Source organism: Engystomops pustulosus, chromosome 4 (assembly GCF_040894005.1).
Source record: "Engystomops pustulosus chromosome 4, aEngPut4.maternal, whole genome shotgun sequence".
Lineage (NCBI taxonomy): Eukaryota > Metazoa > Chordata > Amphibia > Anura > Leptodactylidae > Engystomops > Engystomops pustulosus.
This window is the reverse complement of record NC_092414.1, coordinates 78,486,713-78,506,088: the sequence shown is the minus strand read 5'-3', so window position 1 is coordinate 78,506,088 and position 19,376 is coordinate 78,486,713. Positions and strand designations below refer to the sequence as shown.

General features: G+C 41.4%; 1 protein-coding gene across 3 annotated transcripts in view; it reads right to left on the bottom strand.

Moving 5' to 3' along the window:
• Positions 1 to 19,376, bottom strand: part of CFAP54 (cilia and flagella associated protein 54) — a 218,521-nt gene that overhangs the window by 47,202 nt on the left and 151,943 nt on the right. For all 3 annotated transcript variants that reach the window (XM_072146463.1, XM_072146461.1, XM_072146462.1), the window contains exons 46-52: positions 19,150 to 19,350; positions 15,674 to 15,760; positions 12,873 to 12,995; positions 12,729 to 12,782; positions 9,611 to 9,827; positions 7,098 to 7,177; positions 687 to 856 (exon numbers count right to left, since the gene is read on the bottom strand). In XM_072146463.1, the coding sequence (XP_072002564.1) occupies positions 687 to 856; positions 7,098 to 7,177; positions 9,611 to 9,827; positions 12,729 to 12,782; positions 12,873 to 12,995; positions 15,674 to 15,760; positions 19,150 to 19,350 (932 nt within the window). The remainder of the gene's footprint in view (positions 1 to 686; positions 857 to 7,097; positions 7,178 to 9,610; positions 9,828 to 12,728; positions 12,783 to 12,872; positions 12,996 to 15,673; positions 15,761 to 19,149; positions 19,351 to 19,376) is intronic.

The window sequence follows — 19,376 nt, the reverse complement described above, 5'->3', positions numbered from 1 at the left end:
ACTTTTAAATGGTTTTAGACAGTTTCCTGTCTCTCCTACGACTTGCTTGACAAAAGGGGAGTGGTCTAAGAAAAGGGGGCATGGCCTTGTGGCAAAAAGATCGGGGCGCCATAAATACTGCTAACCCAACAGAATTGTGTCTTAATTTTCTGGCATAAAGTAAGCCAACTAATAGGAGGTTCAGAGTACAACTAGACAGTCTTATACTAGGACAGATTTATCATTCAGCACTGGACACTTTTATAAATCTGGTGCAGTATAAGGCTGTCCAGTCTAACTCTGCACTGTCTAACCTTAGGACACTTTTTATAAATCTGCCCCATAGTCAGCACACAGCATCTCACAGCACTAGAGGAATCATGAAGTTTCTGCTTAGAGAGTCCTGGTCCAAACTCTGGAATTTTTCAATGGCCAGTTATAAAAGCTAATAAAACAGCAATAGAACTACATACAATTGTGAAGTAAGTAGTGTAAATATCACTAGAGGATTAAAATTCAGATGCATTCAAATCCCAATATACTGCAATGCAATGTGGATTTTTCTGCTACCACAGAATTGTGGCTTGAAACCATAGCAGAATCCAGTGTTTTCTGTCTGTTTTCTTCTGCGGTTCAACATTCCACAGCAATTCTGACCTGTGAGTTTCCAGCCTTATTCCCAATCCTCTCCATCGTGTTACGCTTACCTTTCTGCAATGTGCTGCTTTTGCTGTGCTATTTCGGATAGTTGAAGCTTTGCCTCAACTGTCATTTCTAGGTCGACTGCTGTGCATTTAGAAAGCTGAAAGTCATATTTCATCTGTAAATCATGAAGTATCTTTTTTATTGTTCCCTCGACTTCTTTCAATATAATGCCCTAAATACAGGAGAAAACAAACAACAAATAAGAATTACAATAAAAGTAATTCATCAAACTACATGTTTACAAATGGTCATAGAGAAAATACATTCTTTTATTGCTGGACATGTGGGTGCTGTACTTGTTCGGATGACCAAATATCTATTTTTTTATCTTCCCACATGCACAGCCATTCATGTTGACCTGGCGGTTGACCTTGTTATTTGCAAGACAAGCTGTAGATATTGAAAGGAACTAGTAGGTTTACTTTTATTATGGATTAAATTAAGAAAAAATCTTTTGCATTATATCCATTTACAGCTGGCCATAACTAATATGCTTACTGTGTTCTATAGGTAACAAATATGTTATTTACACTATAGTGTCATTTACACTTGTGACATTTATTTTAAGATATGTATTACATAAATGTATTTTTTGTGCATTAGGTCTACTAGCTGTAAACCCTGTAATGTATTGGCATGTACTGACATGCATAAATACAGTATTTATGTAAATCCAATTATATTATGAGTAATGAATACTATGGGTTTTAAGCAAAAGCTCTTATAGGAGAAAATCGTATAGAAGCATATCTAATCTACTGTAAATCAACATGTCTCAATATTCGGTGATGTAGGAGAATAACCATGAAAAGTAGTAACCAGTTCTTCCCTCATAACAACATAATCGGCAGTTGTCTATTAATATGAATTATGAGTGGAACTGTATCACTGTGGGGATCTAGCCAACAAGTGATGCATAGAAAAAGAAGGTCCACAGCAGCACAATGTCCAGAGTACCCCTACAATGGGGGAGCGCAGAGGCCCCAGAGTTCGGGGTAAGAACCCATGTATGCATAAAATCCAAAAATGAAGTAGCACTCCAGATCCAGGTAGGTAAAAGTAAAGAAGAATTTATTCCAAAACTGGCGACGTTTTTGTGTGTTACTACTAGAGATGGGTGAATTTGTTAAAATTCGGTTCGACCTGATTCGCCGCATTTTTAGAAAAAATTTGATTCGACACGAATCGAATCATGACGAATCACCTTTAAAAACAGATATTTCCTGGCTGCAAAGAGCCTGTAGGGTGTTGTAGAACATTGTGCCATGCTTAAATATGCATAGGGAGCATGGTTTGGTCTTCAAACAATGCTGTGTTTTAGTATGACACGCACATGACAGCCGCCGCTCTTAGAATCTCTTCACTCTTCAATTCCATGTGCACTTACAGAGGCCAACTTCACCAAATAAGCAAAGCGGGAACGCAGCCTGACAAGGTAACGTCTGTGCCGACTGAGCTGAGGGCCAAGATCCCACTATAACATCAAAGAATGCACTCTTTTTGCACTGACATCAGTTGATTCCATAGATGACGACAGAACCTGTTCTGTTAAATGCGGATACATGTAGAAACCCCCCAAAAGAGTGCAGAGGGTGTCGGCAGTAATTCTGCATTGATGTCACTGATCATTTTGCCCTTCATTTCATCCATCAGTGTCCGCTTTCAATCGGTCAATAATCCATCATCAGTATTGCTAAAGCCAAAACCAAACAGGAGTGGATCCAAAACAGAGATGACCAGTAAATGGGATATTTGCATGTCCTCTGTGTTCTGTATCCACTCCTGCTTTTGAAGGGGAAAACTAAACAGTGGCAACATCATAGAGCGGTGGAGGGTGAAAACAGCATTATGGAAATCACAGAGTTTTCCAGGGAGACAGCGGTCAGTTGGCAGCAGCATGAGTAGGCCGCAGAGTGGCACAATGACAAAGTATGTAGTTGGCAGAAACATGGTAGGCCACAGATTGGCACAATGAGTGTGGAGGTGGCGGCAACAGCAGCAGGAGGCCAGAGAGTGGCACAATGACAGTGTAGAGGTGGCAGCAACCTGGTAGGCCACAGAGTGGCACAATGATAGAGTGTGGAGATGGCAGCAACATGGAAACCACAGAGTGGCACAAAGTGGCACAGATTGCGTAGGTGGTGGACAAATCCAGTCCCTGGTAAAGTTGGTAGCAGGCAGATGGAGCAACTGGCAGCAGATGTGTGGGTGGCATCAGGCGGGTGGCAGCATCAGAAAAGTGGCTGGAGCAGGTAGTTAGAATCCAGACTCATTTCTCAACATTTGGGGGAGGCATCATTGCTGATCTAATCTGATGCATAAGGCATTGGTGAGTTGAAATCCGGGCCAATCCAAGCCTGATTAATCTTGACAAAGGTCAGTCTCTCCACATTATTTGTGGACAAGCAGGTTCTTCTTGGGGTAACAATGGCCCGCGCCGCACTGAACACCCGCTCTGATGCCACACTACTGGCCGGGCAGGACAGCTTCTCTACTGCAAACTCCGCAAGTTGCAACCATGCATCAAGTTTGGATGCTTAGTAGTCCAGGGGATCCTCTACCTGGGGTGGTAAAGTGCTGTCCAAGTCGACCACCACCTGCTGGTGCTGGGTCTGCTCCATGTCCTGCTGCTGCTGCTGGTGGTGGCTACCCTACTCACTAGGCGGGTGAAGGAAGTTGCTCATTAAGGACTCCAGAATTAAGCTGCTACTGATGGAGCTGCTACTGCTCATCTCCCCACAGCAGCCGTGGCAGTAGTACGTGAGCGATCACTGCCAGGAGTCCCTCGGAGGATGGACAATGGTGCACAAAGGCAGCGGCTAACTGTGTTTTCAGTATTTCTCTATAGTACGCCAGTTGTTCACGCCTCTTGGCAGCTGGAAAAAGTCACCCATTTTTGACCAGTAGCGAGGGTCCAAGAGGGTGGAGAGCCAAAACTTATCCCTATGCCGGATGTTGACTATTCGGCTGTCACTAGTCAGGCAAAGCAGCATGCTGTTGGCCATCTGCGCAAGTGACTCTGAGGGACTCCCGGACTCCATCTCCACTAAATACTGCCAGGGGCTTCTGGGTCTCGTCTTCTACCTCTTCTGGATGCTCCTGCTCCTCCTCTCTTGTCACCTGAGTGGAGAAACCACTGATTTCACCATACTCTGCTCGTGCTTCAATGTCCTCCTACTCCAGTTCAACCCCCACCGGACTCATGTGGCCATGAGATGTAGTCTCCACTTCTCCAGTGTCCTGACCAGACAGATTTTGCAGCATCAGTTCCAGGACAAAAAGCAGTGGAAAGACGTTATTCAGCCCGCAGTCCTGGTGACTGACTAATAACCTGGCCTCTTCAAAAGGCCTAAGCAAATGGCAGGTGTCACTCATGACCTGCATGTGGCTGACATCAAAGTTACACAAGGGAGTACTCCGGTCCGCTTGCATCATCAACAAATCATTAATGGCTTTTCTGTTCATACAGGCGGTCTAACATATGGAGGCTGGAATTCCAAAGGGTGGAAACATCGCATATAGACTACGTGGGGGAGGCCGTTCTGACACTGCAACTCGAGGAGGGTGTGCTTGGCTTTGTAAGAATGGCTGAAGTGCATGCACAGTTTCCTGGCCATTTTTAGAATGTCTTGCAAATGGGTGAAAGGCTTGAGAAACCTTTTGACTACCAGATTGAACACGTGCGCCATGCAGGGAGCATGGGCCATCCCTCCTCGATGCAGCACGGGCACCTTGTTCATCCCATTGTCTGTCACCATGGTTCTGATTTTCAGTTGTCGCGGAGAAAGCCACAGATTTCTTGTCGCATGACGCAGAGCAGTTCCTCCCCTGTGTGACTTTGTTCGCCCAGGCAAAGCAGGTGTAGAACTGCGTGACACCGCTGTGCCCTGCACTTGTGGTATTATGGAGCAGCACTTAGACTTGTGGAGGCTGAGGTGGTGGTGGAGAAGGAGGAGGTGGACACTGGCGCAGGAGCAGCAGTTTGACAATGTGGAGGAGAAAGCGGCGTCTCTTCTTCAAGTTGTTAGTGTGGCTGGGCAGGAAGCACATTCACCCAGTGGGCCATAAAGGACATGTACTGGCCCTGACCATAGTTACAGCTCCACATGTCCGCGCTGCCGTGCACCTTCGAAGAAACCGATAAGCTCAAGGACTGGACCACCTTCTGTTCTATATATTTGTGAAGGGCTGGCATGCCTTTTTTGGAAAAAAAATTGCGGCTTGGAACTCTCCACCTTGGTTCGGCACAAGCCATTAGTTCTCTGAAGGGTGCGGAGTCCACGACTTGGAAAGGGAAGGACTGCAGTACCAACAACTTGGACAAGAGCACGGTCAGCTTCTGCACCTTAGGATGGCTGGACGCATACAGTTGTCTCTTTGTAATCGGCTCTTTCAAAGGCTGCTGGCACCATGCGTAGTGAGGAGCAGGAGCATCTGGACTGGGAGATGATGTCAAAGGCAAACAGCGCCCTTTGGCAGAGGTGCTGGTGCCTTGACTGGCTGAAATGGCATGTGTGCCACTAGTTGCTGCTGCTGCTGTTGCTGCGGCGGCAGGATGGACCTCCACATCTGTTCCATGTTTCTCCCAGGCCATTAGATGGTGTCGCTGCATGTGTTGACGCAGGGCCGTGGTGCTAACCTTATCTCCCTGGCCACGTTTCACTTTCTTCCCGCAGATTCAACATATACACACGCTCGGTTCCTCTGGTGTCTTAACAAAAAACTGCCACACCACTAAGGTGCTGATTTTGCTTCCAACACTCCGCACTGAGTGACTACTAACGCTGCTGCCTCGCTGACCCCTGTACCATTGCTTACTTGAACCTCCGAAGCGGGGTTTGTACCCTACGGCCATTTGGCTCCCGTCCTCGCACTGCTGCCACCCTGCTGACTCATGGCCACAGTAGCGACCTGCTGCCTGCTCCGCTGCCTGACTCGCAAGCTGACACTCTATTCGCCCGACGATGATGTCAATTTGCATTTCCCTGCCACTGCTATTCTCCTCATCTGTGTCAGTATGCACAGCCTGCCTACTGCACAAAGCAGCAGATGTCTGCCCCCCCTCTTCACTGCCAAGCAGCTGTTGACTGTCCTCAAACACTTCGCCCACGCTGTATAGTGGCGCTGAGTCCAGACCACCTAGTAACTCTCTGGCTGAGGGAAATAAACAGGACAGAGGCTGGTTGAGGACAGGTGAGGGCCGCTGACCTGCTCCTGGATCATGCCAACTAATTGTTGTTTCTGACGAACCCACGTACTCTTGGCTGGGGTTGTCAGATGTTATATATGAGGAATTGGGTGACCTAGTCAACCAATCAACAACGTTTGGGTTGTTGATCAAAACACTGCTGATAGATGACAACAGCAGTTTTGGCCTCACAGAGTCACCCCTGCTGCCTTGTCCCCTTACTGTGCTGCGACCTCTGCCTGCCCCACCTGCCACTTTTCTGTTTGACATAGTGGTTAATCAACTATGTGGATTTGACACATATTTCTTGCTCTCAACTTTAGTAACACAAAAGTATGGGAATTTGCATTATACAGATACCCCACAACGGACACCGTGTAATTGGAGCGAAAATCACTCTGTAAACTACGTGGATTTGACACATATTTATTGCTCTCAACTTTAGCAACACAAAGGTATGGGAATTTGTATTATACAGATACTCCACAACGGACACCCTGTAATTGCAGCGAAAATCACTCACGTTATTTTGCATTATACAGATGCTATTGGTGCTTTACAGATCCCCCTAAATGCACACCCTGGGAGAGGGGCAGAAATCACTACAGCAGCTGTGTGGATATGAAACAGATTTCTTCCTAGTGGCTTCAGTTACAAAAAAGAACTGCTATTTGGGGTATACAGATCCCCCTGAACGCAGAGATTGGAGCAGAAATTGCTACAGCACAGTACAGTAATAGCAGCTAGACGCTACAGACAGCACATGCAGTGTGAAACGCCAAGATTGCAAATGGCTGACAGTTTTTATAGGGGGGTGTGACATTACATAAGCCTGCCGGTCGCAGTTCTGCAGATGTCATCGAGGGTGTTCCTTTCTCCTTCCCAGAGTTCTCTGCCCCATGTAACACGTTGTGCTACCGGCCATTTAGCTAAAAAAAGTGGGGGTAAAAAAACCTTTGTTCCCACAAATCAGTGTAAACTTCGGATTCGTGACGAACCAAATTTTCTGTGAAATTCGTATCGAATTCCACTTAGTTTGAATCGATTCACCCATCTCTAGTTACCACCTTTCTCAAGGCTTGAGAAAGGTGGTAACACACCGAAATGTCGCCGGTTTTGGAATAAACTCTTCTTCACGTTTACAAGCTTGAATCTGAAGTGCTGCTTCATTTTTGGATTTTATACAATAAGTGATGCAATTAATATATCTGAAAATGCAGCAAACCTTTAATTTTGGTAATGTAAGATCTTGTTTAGATACAAGTTGTATAGGGATATCACTTTGACCTTTGGATTCATTTTCTTCTGCAAAAAAAGAAAACAAATGAAAATTAATTTCAGAATCTGGGTTAACTATTTCAATGAACAATACTGTTTTTGATGCAATAAGGTCGTCACTATGAAATACTGCGATTCTAATAATATTCATTTACTTTTTTGGACTACATCTTAGGGCTCATGCATATGACTAGGATATTTGGCCATGTGCTAGCCATATTTTCTACAGCTATTACATGGCTGGAGCCATGAACTGACTGCCCAGGCCGCAAAAGATAGGGCAAGTCCTATCTCTGCTACCGTTAAATCCCAAGCAGTCATTTTTAATTGTCATAAGCACTTGATGGAACATCACCCGCATGATTACACACAGGATGCAAACTGGACCATTGTTTTTGTCCTCTACACCTGCACACATCATATGCAGGTCGCCTTAAATGAACGTATCATTTAAAAGACAGACAGTACATATGTTTTCTGTTTCAATTATGTTTGTAAGTTTGGCCAGAAAGACTAAAAATATAATAACTAGATGTATCAGCATAAAAAAATCATTATGTGGTATAGCTTTCAGTGAAAGTGAAAGCTAAGTGTAACACCATGTAATTGGAGTGTATAAAGCATCGCATTAAACTTCTTAAGTGAAAAACACATTCAGTAATTAAACCATGTTTCCATCATTATAACACTGTAATTTCAAGAGTTTTACTGCACAATTATCTGCAATAAAGAGGTAGCTTAAATTGTGTTGATCAATGTAAGGTTATACACTCGGGCCATGTTAAACATATTTCTAACTATATGTTAAATTGAATATTACTTGAGAGTCAAGACATGTAACACATACTGTAATTCCAAGCAAAAACACTTTAAAGTGTATAAAAAGACAGGTAAATATGGTAAGATTGTATATAGCATAATTCTGCATCAATTAATTGTACCGCTCTCTCAAAGCATATAAAGTTATGTGTACAACAATGTATTAAAAGGAAATGGAGAAACACTGATGTAAGTCCTTATTACAATTGTCTGATGATTATTTCTCCTGAAGCCTATGCGTTTCCATGGTGACAGACAACAAACTATGTAATTGTAGTCTGATCCTGCAGTTATATTATGCTCCATGTATTCTATATGTCTGGATAATTTACAAAAATTACATCAATATGTGATTAATTAAAGAGGTGTACATAGTGTTGTGGTTCTATTATGGACATTTTATTGTTCATTGAATAAAAATATTAAATGTAGAATAGTGCACCAGCATCCAAATTATCGACCACAATCTACTTCACAAACCAGCCATAGCCAAGCCAACCTACTTTAGAACACTTAAGGTCTGGAAAACTAAACTAATGGAATAACTCTACAAGGAGTTTTGGGGGGTTTTCGGGAGAAGCAAGTAAGAGACTGCAGGTTAATTCTATTAGTACATTACAGTATAAAGCAATCCCCCCACAACCCAATCCTTATTTGTTGTAGTGATCTGTATGTTGAGGCCATGGTAAAATAACCATTTGAAATGCTGTAATCGTCTGACTTCATCCAACTATTATATAGTGTTGTAACTTGCGTCACAAATGTAGTGCCCGCTACATCGTTCTATGTTGTCATATGCATAAGTTGGAGTTTATCATATGCATTTCTTAAAGGGACCAATCATTTACTTTATTTGCAATGTTATCATTAAAGGGGTATTCCTACTAAGACGAGATTCTTAAAAAAAACTCAGGATAACAAATATCTCTAATTCAGTGTTATTACCAAAAATATAGCATTTCACAGCTATAATTTTAACCTGTCTCTATCAGTCCTGGTGTTTACAATTTGGTTGTCCATGGATCCGTAAATCTACTAACTATGGTCGGAATCTTCTCATGAATAGCTTCTCTTGTCTGCACGCTGCAGTGCTCTCTGCCTCTTGTCTCCCACCTGCATTACAAGACCAGCTTAGACACAGGTACTTCCTGGCAGCAAGCAGCATTGTGCAGAGACTTATGCTTCAAGCTAAAGACAAGATAAGGTTTTCATTCTAGGGGGAGGCATAGCATAGCTCACTGTGTGTTATAGGTGAGATAGCAGTGCTGACTGTGTCTTACTGATTAGATGAGGCAACAGAGCTGAATGTTTTATCTGTCATATTAGTAGACTGCACATTGTCAGCCCACAGCATCTCATAGCAAATAGGGATCATGAAATGTCTGCCCAGACTAATCATGACTGCGGGATAGGAGCTCAATCTGCAATAAAACTGAGTAAAATATGGGGGTTAAAAATGATCTTATTTGAGGGCTGGAATTGTATCAGACAATCGTGGAGATCACAGGTGTCAGATCCCAGCTAATATTAAATTGATCACATAACCTAAGGATTACCAATTTCATCAAACCACAAATCAGTAGTACGGTAGATTGTTTATAAAATTTTAAATAAATGTAGCTGTTCATTTGGTTTTCTTACCTGACAAAGTCGGTTCTTGGTTTTTACTTTGCTGTTTTGTTCTGTCCCTGATCGCGTAAACTCCAGGCTCCGTCTCTTCTTCAGGGATGACATTAATCGTTGAAGACAGTTTTAGGATGAAATGTGTTTTAGTAAGTACTAGCTTATTCATGGTTGCTTGATCACACACAGAAAGCAGAAAGGGACTGGGTTTTCGGTTGAGAATCTCCTCTAATACCTGTAATTTCAATAGTTTATACAATATATATAATAACGAGATTACTCCTATTGTCTACAAAAAAAATAGCAAATATTTAATGAATGGTCATGTTTCATTAAATTTTTTTCAAGATATATATATATATATATATATATATATATATATATATATATGGTATTTTACAATTTCTTCTCTACAGTATTTTGTGGATGATGTTCTACGATTCAGCCTGTTTCTTTTTTTTTTTTTAGACAGATATGGTTCTTCAATTAAATAAGCCTTAGAGACAAGAACTGCACCTTAAGGGGAACAAATATCAAGCTATAGCTATGGCTGTAAGGAACAGTTTTGACTTCCCTTATTTTAGAAACAAAACCACCAGAGTATAACTAGCTAGGACAGCAAGCTTTACTTAAATACAGGTGAAAAACCTTTTTACTGACGAAACTTTTTTGTTGTTACTATATACTTCAATAGAATACTCACAAAATATGTAGTTTATTATCAACATAAAATACTTAGTATGATAGGAATGTTTAGCTGCCTTGATATGGAATTTTATTTTTCGCATGTTCCATTCTACATACCATATAAATGACTAATTCTCGGCAACATTTCTAAAACACATGAGTTGAGCAGATTAGTTTACACTATAGGAAAATATTCAGTAAAACCCATTATTTATGGTTTCAAATTTCAGCTATTTCTATGCTCATAAGTAAGAGGCCAGACCCTATTTATATTCTAAAAGGTTAGAGGGCAATGGGTCCATGGTCCCTTGATCTCAATGCTTACAAGCCGAATACAGGAAATAAAACTGCCTGTGCCACAAACTCTGTTAGGAATAGGACCGGCCCTCTAATTTTTGTCCAGGCAGTTAGCTCATGCACAGGGCCCTGGAATACACAGCCATGTGCATGAGCCCTTTAGAAGTAAATGTGAATGTTTGCTAGCCTTGATTTCAACATGCCTATTTGAGGTCCTAAACTTTGTAATATTCTTTATAAATGAAATATATCCATGTGTCCTTGTTCTACATGCCTTCCTTCCTTATTTATGCAGTTTGTGCAAATCATCTTTCTGTCTTGTTCTACACTGACAGCTAAGAGATAAAGGAAAGACCTTATGACTTAACTCTTTATAGAAAGTCCATTAAAGAATAATCACCTAATAAGGATGAATCATTAAGGAAAATATACTCTAGGCATGAAGATAATTAATATTTATCCTGCTAATCTGTCTGAAGTGACCAACTCATAAGGTTTTTAGATACACTGCTCACTGCAGGAGAATAAAGCAGACAAACATAGAAGCTGCTTTACTTAAAGTATATAACAGTTTACTTTTATCCGCTGCACTATTCATTCTTAAATTAAATAAAAATTTAAAAAACTAGCTTAAAGGTTTAGCTACTCATAAAATATCACAAAACGTAGAATGTTATTTAGGTGATAAAAATACAATAAATATTTTTATCCTTTAAAATGTAGCTTTAATTCTTCAATGTTTTGGAGTGTTACCATTAATAACATGCACTGGAAATGAAAAGGGTTGGCTCAGCTCACTAATCCTGCAAAATCATCAATATTTTTAGAATTTCTTTCAAGTTGATATCTGGCTGATCTAGCGCCAGCAGAGGTGTCATCACACGCTGCCTGCAACACAGCTCAGGAGATGAAGAACGAGTGAAAAGGAGGTGATTATTGTAAGTATTTTTTTTATTTTTCATTAATCTATGGGAGGGGGGGCACTGTTACTATTAGAGGGAGGGGGACTGAAACTAGTGGCTAGTATGGGGAGCACTGAAACTTGCGGCTACTGTGCCAAGCACTGGGACTACAGGCTTCTGAGGGAGTACTGAAACTTGACTACTGTGGGGGGCACTTGTTTATGGTACCTGGGGGTCATCAAGTCATGGCCACTGTTGGGGAGGTTGGGACTTGGCTACTGTGAGGGCACTGTCGCTAAATTGGTTACAGTGTGGGCACTGTGATTATATCAGATATGTGGGCCACCTTTATTGACTAATGTGGGGCCCTTGTTACTATATTGCTAGTGTGGTGGCACTGTGACTACATTGGCTACTGTGGGGGCACAGTAAGTATATTGTTACTTTGAAGGCACTGTTATTTTATTGGATACTGTGAGCAGAACAGAATTGTGTTGGTGTTATAAAGTTGCTATAGCATTTGTGTTGGTAAATCTGCAAAGAGAGTCATGGCTGCAAGAAGCTGACATGGAGAATAAGAAGAGAACGGGGACCCCCTTAGGTCATACATTTCATTTTGTTATAGCTTATTTGCAGCCAGTTTTGTTATATTACTGTTTTTATGCACTGGAGGCAAATAAAAGGGACATTTACTAAAAAGGAGACACTAAGAATTGGGCAAAAACAGGGCATTTACTAATAAAGGGCAGATTGAACATTAGATTAGACGGAGGCAACAAGGAATGAGCCGCTTAACTTAAATGAGGACACAGCCTAAGGCCTGATACACGCAAACAAGTTTTGGAGCCATGTGCTAGACATTTTTTCAGTAGCTAGCAGATGGCTCCATTACTTTCTATTGGCTCATTGCTGTGAAGACATTAGCCAAATTCCCAATCCCCAAAAGATAGAGCACACCCTATTCCTGTCTGTCTTTGTGGCATGTGCAGGACTTTTCTATTGACACTGGAGGTTGCACTACTAAACAATGAAATGGTGGGAAGGTTTAATGGGGGCCCATTAGGAATTTTGGCCCATGACCCAGAGAACTCTAGTTACGCCACTGGCTATTTATTTAGTTGACAGAAATCTAAAAATATTTTCAGTTTATTTTAGTTATGCAAAGATGCTTTGAGGAGATAGATTTTATATAAGCTTGTGTACTTGTGCGGTAATAATAGCCAAAATCAAACAACAAATGCACATCCTACCTGAAGGTTTTCACTAGAGATAAGAGTCTTTGATGATGAAAATTTCAAAGTCTCCTGAAATAAAAGAGTAAAGTTAAAATCCATTCTTTTCACTGTTATCATTCAGCCCAGTATAACTCTCAAGCCAAATAACTACTAGTATACCGGAATTTTTCCAGCTGCTAAGAATCCTTCATGGGGTCTTCTTGGAATTTGTTTCCCACTATTTAGGAGGACCAACTCCTGGAAAGCTTCAGAAAACAGGTAAAGATCTGTGAGGACTTTCACCTTAAAAAAATATGGTAAAGAACAATATTTTTGTCAATAAAGTAACAAGTAACAGTAAAAATAACACATAATAGGATCGATGACAACCAAACTTATGACATCACAAGAATTCATTTGTTATTAATCCATAAAGGGATTTTTACTTTTTAGTTCAAGATTAATAGTGGGTCTATGATGTCCTGACATATATTATATTTTACACATATATGACTTACATTACTGTACACTATGTATAATTGGATTTCTTTCTGAGCTTGCAAACTACTATCATTACTTCTAAATAAAGGCGGTCCCCTACTTAAGGACACCTGACTTACAGATGACCCCTAGTTAAAGACGGACCCCACTGCCCACTGTGACCTCTGCTGAAGCTCTCTGGATGCTTTACTTTAGTCCCAGACTGCAATGATTTGCTGTAAAGTGTCTGTAATAACGCTTTATTGAAAATGTTTGGTCCCATTACAGCAAAAAATTTTGAAAACGCAAAAAACAAATTTTTCTGGATCTATAATTATAAAATATACAGTTTCGAATTACATACAAATTCAACATAAGAACAAACCTATGGAACCTATCTTGTGCTTAACCAGGGGACGGCCTGTACTGCTAAAATGTCTTAAATCATAGTGGCTGAATACCTATGCATACCACACTTTCCAGTTGTTTTCATTTGCAGAAGCACATATCATTTTCTTAACACTTCACTTCTTGATACTTTGGGGCAGATTTATCAAGTGTCTGAAAGTCAGAATATTTCTAGTCGCCCATGGCAACCAATTGCAGCTCAGCTTTCATTTTACCAGTGCTCAATATTTCAAAGGAGAGCTGTGATTGGTTGCCATGGGCAACTAGAAATATTCTGACTTTCAGACAGCTTGATAAATCTGCCTCTTTGTGTTATTCTATTACATAAAATATCAATAACATACATTGCATTTGTGGCTCTAACATTTAAAGTTCAAGGTGCATGTGTACTTCTGCAATCCACTATATCTATATTATGTTTGAGACTAGCTGTAGACAGTGGCTCAGATTTACCATAGTGTTTACGCCAGTGTTTTGCCTGACTTTGCACTGAAAAAAAACGTGCAAACAGCTTGCACATGTATTTCTGAAGTGTTTGCACCGCCATGCCACAAAATTCTGCACCTAAAGAGACAGAATTGCGTTGCAGGCTCTATGTTAAAGGTGCCCCATAAAAAAGTCGGTGCACACTTTCAGAGCAGTGCAGGGTGCGCCATATTAATGAAGACCGTGCGCCAGTATTGAAAAATCTGCTGCACCCAGCATATTCGTGAGGCAAATTGCACATTATACAGTTTCCACTACTTTTGATAAATGTGAGCCTGTATGCATGTCACCGCATGGGTTAATGAGTTCTGCATGTTGATATTTAGGTACTTTATGTAAAGGTACAGCAACTAATACTCAGTTCACACCTGCATTCAGCAAGTTCTGTTCCCACCTCCGTTCAATAGCAGAAAAAATAATGCAGCAGTGTCTTTTTTATACTCTTAGATACATTAAAGTAAATGGGGAATGCAAAATAAACGTGAGACTCTTCGTTCACTTTTCGTTCTTCCCTTTCTGTTACTCTCTCTTAAAACTGAGAATCCTTACACAGGTGTGAACTTAGCTTTATGGGGCATTTGTCAGTAAATTCATATAGAAATATGGCCAAATTGATGAAGACTTAATTACGGTAGCCGAAATGGGTGTTGGGGCTGACGTTATCCAGGCCACTCAAGGTGATATAAGAGCATTTACAGGTAAGCACCCCATAGTCTTTGGGCTTTGTCTATTATGGCTATTGTTTGTTATGATTGGTAAATATACAGAGATTACAGTTTGCTACATCTCAGTGTAGCATTGCACAATTATCTATGGGGTATTTTTATGCACTGCATATTTTCAGTGCAATACACGCCTCAGTTGCTTGTGATTTCTGTTTTGTGATCCACCATTTGTGGACATTATGTTTAACCACTTTTGTATTGTTTTATTTTTAAAAATACTTTTTACGTGTTTTTAGCTGTTTATTCCCCAGGAGCCTTATGGCACTTTGGGGAAAAGTTGGATGTATAAATATGGCCAATACAAGAATCAGAATTACATTTAAAAGTAGCCTGCTTCTGTTGAAAAAGTTTGGAGGTATGTGAGAAACGTTCCTAGCTTATGAAATCCATATATTAAGTCTTTGCATGTAGTGTATCCGCTAACTAGCTATAAAGTGGACTGCCCTACAACATTCCTTTTTTGACAAATTACACATATAGCACAAAGTTTAATTTCTTTCAAAGTACATTGTAAAAATTGTGTTTAGTATTTTCCAGATACTTTGAAGTATTGAAAAAACTGCATTGTTGGTCGGATGAAGGCAATTGTTTGCGTGTGTTTTCCGATATCTCTATCTACCACACAGATGGCGTGTTAATGTGCTATAGCTAGCCTCACAGTTCTCCTTTGCAGTCCTATTGCTTGTTACTGCTATCTTTAACCAAGTGAATACTGATATGTAGTGTAGTCAATACAAGAAAAAAAATGACATAAGACAGCAAATAAACAAATCAATTGTTGGCCAGATAATGTCTGTCTGTGTAATATATTTACTGCTGTAAAAAGTCATGCTGTCATCTGTTTATCTTGGTGTCAATAAGTTAAATTAAAATTTCACATACCTTTAAGAGCCTTCCTTTCACACTTCTGACCGGATCACGGCAAATATTGCTGGCAAAATACTGGTACAATGTAAATAATGGCAAAACCTGTAACAAAGAATTTATCAGAGGTGGGAAAATTCTTGCCACAGATAAGAATTATTAATATGATAAACCAAATACACTTTTACACTGAGTTTTCATCTTTTCAAACGTGAGGAAATGCTATGACAATATGACATCTAGGGGTAGATATCCAAAAAAAAATGCAATGAGGCAGCACTCCGGTAATTATACAGTAAAGGTGATCTTTATTCACCCATGGCAAAAAAAGGTGCAACGTTTCAGCTCATCCATAGAGCCATTATCAGCTTGGATCGGGTTTACCTTTTGACAAAGGCAACTGACCTGATACTTTCGACTTATCCCATAAATAGGCCATAAATAATGTTATTTTATTAAACCACTAAATGGGAAAGCCAATTAAAATAATCTACTGGTTAAAAGTACATGTGAGATGAGTACGTTAGATAACTACACTCACCGGCCACTTTATTAGGTACACCTGTCCAACTGCTCGTTAACACTTAATTTCTAATCAGCCAATCACATGGCGGCAACTCAGTGCATTTAGGCATGTAGACATGGTCAAGACCAGTGATGGGCAACCTTTTGAGCTAGGTGTGTCAAAATTCGCCAAAAAAACGAGCATAACTCGGGTGCTGTGTCACCTTTAGGAAAAACCTAATTTTGTAATAACATGTCCAGCAGCGGCCTCCCCTTATTAATAACATGTCCAGCAGCGGCCTCCCCTTATTAATAACATGTCCAGCAGCGGCCTCCCTTTACTACTAAAATACCCCTAGCGCCCTCCCTTTACTACTAAAATACCCCTAGCGGCCACCCTTTACTACTAAAAGACCCCTAGCACCCTCCCTTTACTACTAAATTACCCCTAGCGGCCTCCCTTTACTACTAAAATACCCCTAGCGGCCTCCCTTTACTACTAAAATACCCCTAGCGGCCTTCCTTTACTACTAAAATACCCCTAGCGGCCTACCTTTACTACTACAATACCCCTAGCGGCCTCCCTTTACTACTACAATACCCCTAGCGGCCTCCCTTTACTACTACAATACCCCTAGCGGCCTCCCTTTACTACTAAATTACCCCTAGCACCCTCCCTTTACTACTAAATTACCCCTAGCACCCTCCCTTTACTACTAAATTACCCCTAGCACCCTCCCTTTACTACTAAATTACCCCTAGCACCCTCCCTTTACTACTAAAATACCCCTAGCACCCTCCCTTTACTACTAAATTACCCCTAGCACCCTCCCTTTACTACTAAAAATACCCCTAGCACCCTCCCTTTACTACTAAAATACCCCTAGCACCCTCCCTTTACTACTAAATTACCCCTAGCACCCTCCCTTTACTACTAAAAATACCCCTAGCACCCTCCCTTTACTACTAAAAATACCCCTAGCGCCCTCCCTTTAAATATAATATAATAATAAACTTACATACTTACCCAGTGATGTCTTCTTCCCTGTAGCTTTACTGCAGGCGGCTCGGCTCCTCCAGGTTGCACCGCGCACCTTGGGTCACGTGACTGACGTGACCTGATGTCAGGTCGCCTCAGTCACGTGACGAGCAGAGCGCATTGCAGCCTGGAGGAGCCGGAGGAGTTGCAGAAGGTGGGCGGACCAACGCGGCGCCGGACAGGTAAGCAGGGGGCAGAAACACAGGGACGGGGGCGGGACATTAACACAGGGGCAGCACATTACACAGGGACATTAACACAGGGGGAGCACATTGCACAGGGACAGAAACACAAGGACGGGGGCGGGACATTAACATAGGGGTAGCACATTACACTGGGGCAGCACATTACACAGGGAGGGGGGGGACAGCGGGCGCTGGGCGGCCGCGTGTCACCAAAAATGACTACGCGTGTCAGTGCTGACACGCGTGTCATAGGTTCGCCATCACTGGTCAAGACAATCTCCTGCAGTTCAAACCGAGCATCAGTATGGGGAAGAAAGGTGATTTGAGTGCCTTTGAACGTGGCATGGTTGTTGGTGCCAGAAGGGCTGGTCTGAGTATTTCAGAAACTGCTGATCTACTGGGATTTTCACGCACAACCATCTCTAGGGTTTACAGAGAATGGTCCGAAAAAGAAAAAAAATCCAGTGAGCGGCAGTTCTGTTGGCGGAAATGCCTTGTTGATGCCAGAGGTCAGAGGAGAATGGGCAGACTGGTTCGAGCTGATAGAAAGGCAACAGTGACTCAAATCGCCACCCGTTACAACCAAGGTAGGCAGAAGAGCATCTCTGAACGCACAGTACGTCGAACTTTGAGGCAGATGGGCTACAGCAGCAGAAGACCACACCTGGTGCCAAACCTTTCAGCTAAGAACAGGAAACTGAGGCTACAATTTGCACAAGCTCATCGAAATTGGACAGTAGAAGATTGGAAAAACGTTGCCTGGTCTGATGAGTCTCGATTTCTGCTGCGACATTCGGATGGTAGGGTCAGAATTTGGCATCAACAACATGAAAGCATGGATCCATCCTACATTGTATCAACGGTTCAGGCTGGTGGTGGTGGTGGTGTCATGGTGTGGGGAATATTTTCTTGGCACTTTTTGGGCCCCTTGGTACCAATTGAGCATCGTTGCAATGCCACAGCCTACCAGAGTATTGTTGCTGACCATGTCCATCCCTTTATGACCACAATGTACCTAACATCTAATGGCTACTTTCAGCAGGATAATGCACCAAGTCATAAAGCTGGAATCATCTCAGACTGGTTTCTTGGACATGACAATGAGTTCACTGTACTCAAATGGCCTCCACAGTCACCAGATCTCAATCCAATAGAGCATCATTGGGATGTGGTGGAACGGGAGATTCGCATCATGGATGTGCAGCCGACAAATCTGCAGCAACTACGTGATGCCATCATGTCAATATGGACCAAAATCTCTGAGTAATGCTTCCAGCACCTTGTTGAATCTATGCCACGAAGAATTGAGGCAGCTCTGAAGGCAAAAGGGGGTCCAACCCGTTACTAGCATGGTGTACATAATAAAGTGGATGGATCACTAATCATTTTGCAGAAAGAAAGTGTTCTTCAAATTTCTTCAATCCATTTGTGAGTAGGCCAATGAGAATTACCAATGAGATCTCACATATACAGTATCAGAGAATATAAGAGGTTGATTTTGAGGCCATCATTCAATTTCATTTTTGGCCAACATACAGCAATAATTCAAGTTCTATATGTTCATATATTTTGGAAAAGATAAATCAATATGCAATTCCTATTTTGTAAGCATTTAAAAGCTGTTTTAAACCTTAGTTTATAGCAATTATCCTAGTTTGTCCTTTTTTGCCAGATAAAATGTATCTTCAGACAAAAATTAATAAAAAAAATACTGGCATCTAAAGCATACAGGTACATCAGGAAAAAAAACTAAAATGGGCACTAACCATCAGATTCTGAGCAACAGAATGCAATTCATATATGAGAAAATCTAGACTAGAAACAACAGTCATGACATCTGCTCTGTGCCGATCAGAAAACAGGTCAATCCCTGGAATAAGTTCAGGTACTTCACATCCGTCTCCAATCTCGTATAATGCATAATCAAGATCTTCATTTGGATGAGGCAGGGACACGCAGAACAAGGACTAGAAAGAAAAACAGTAACCATATA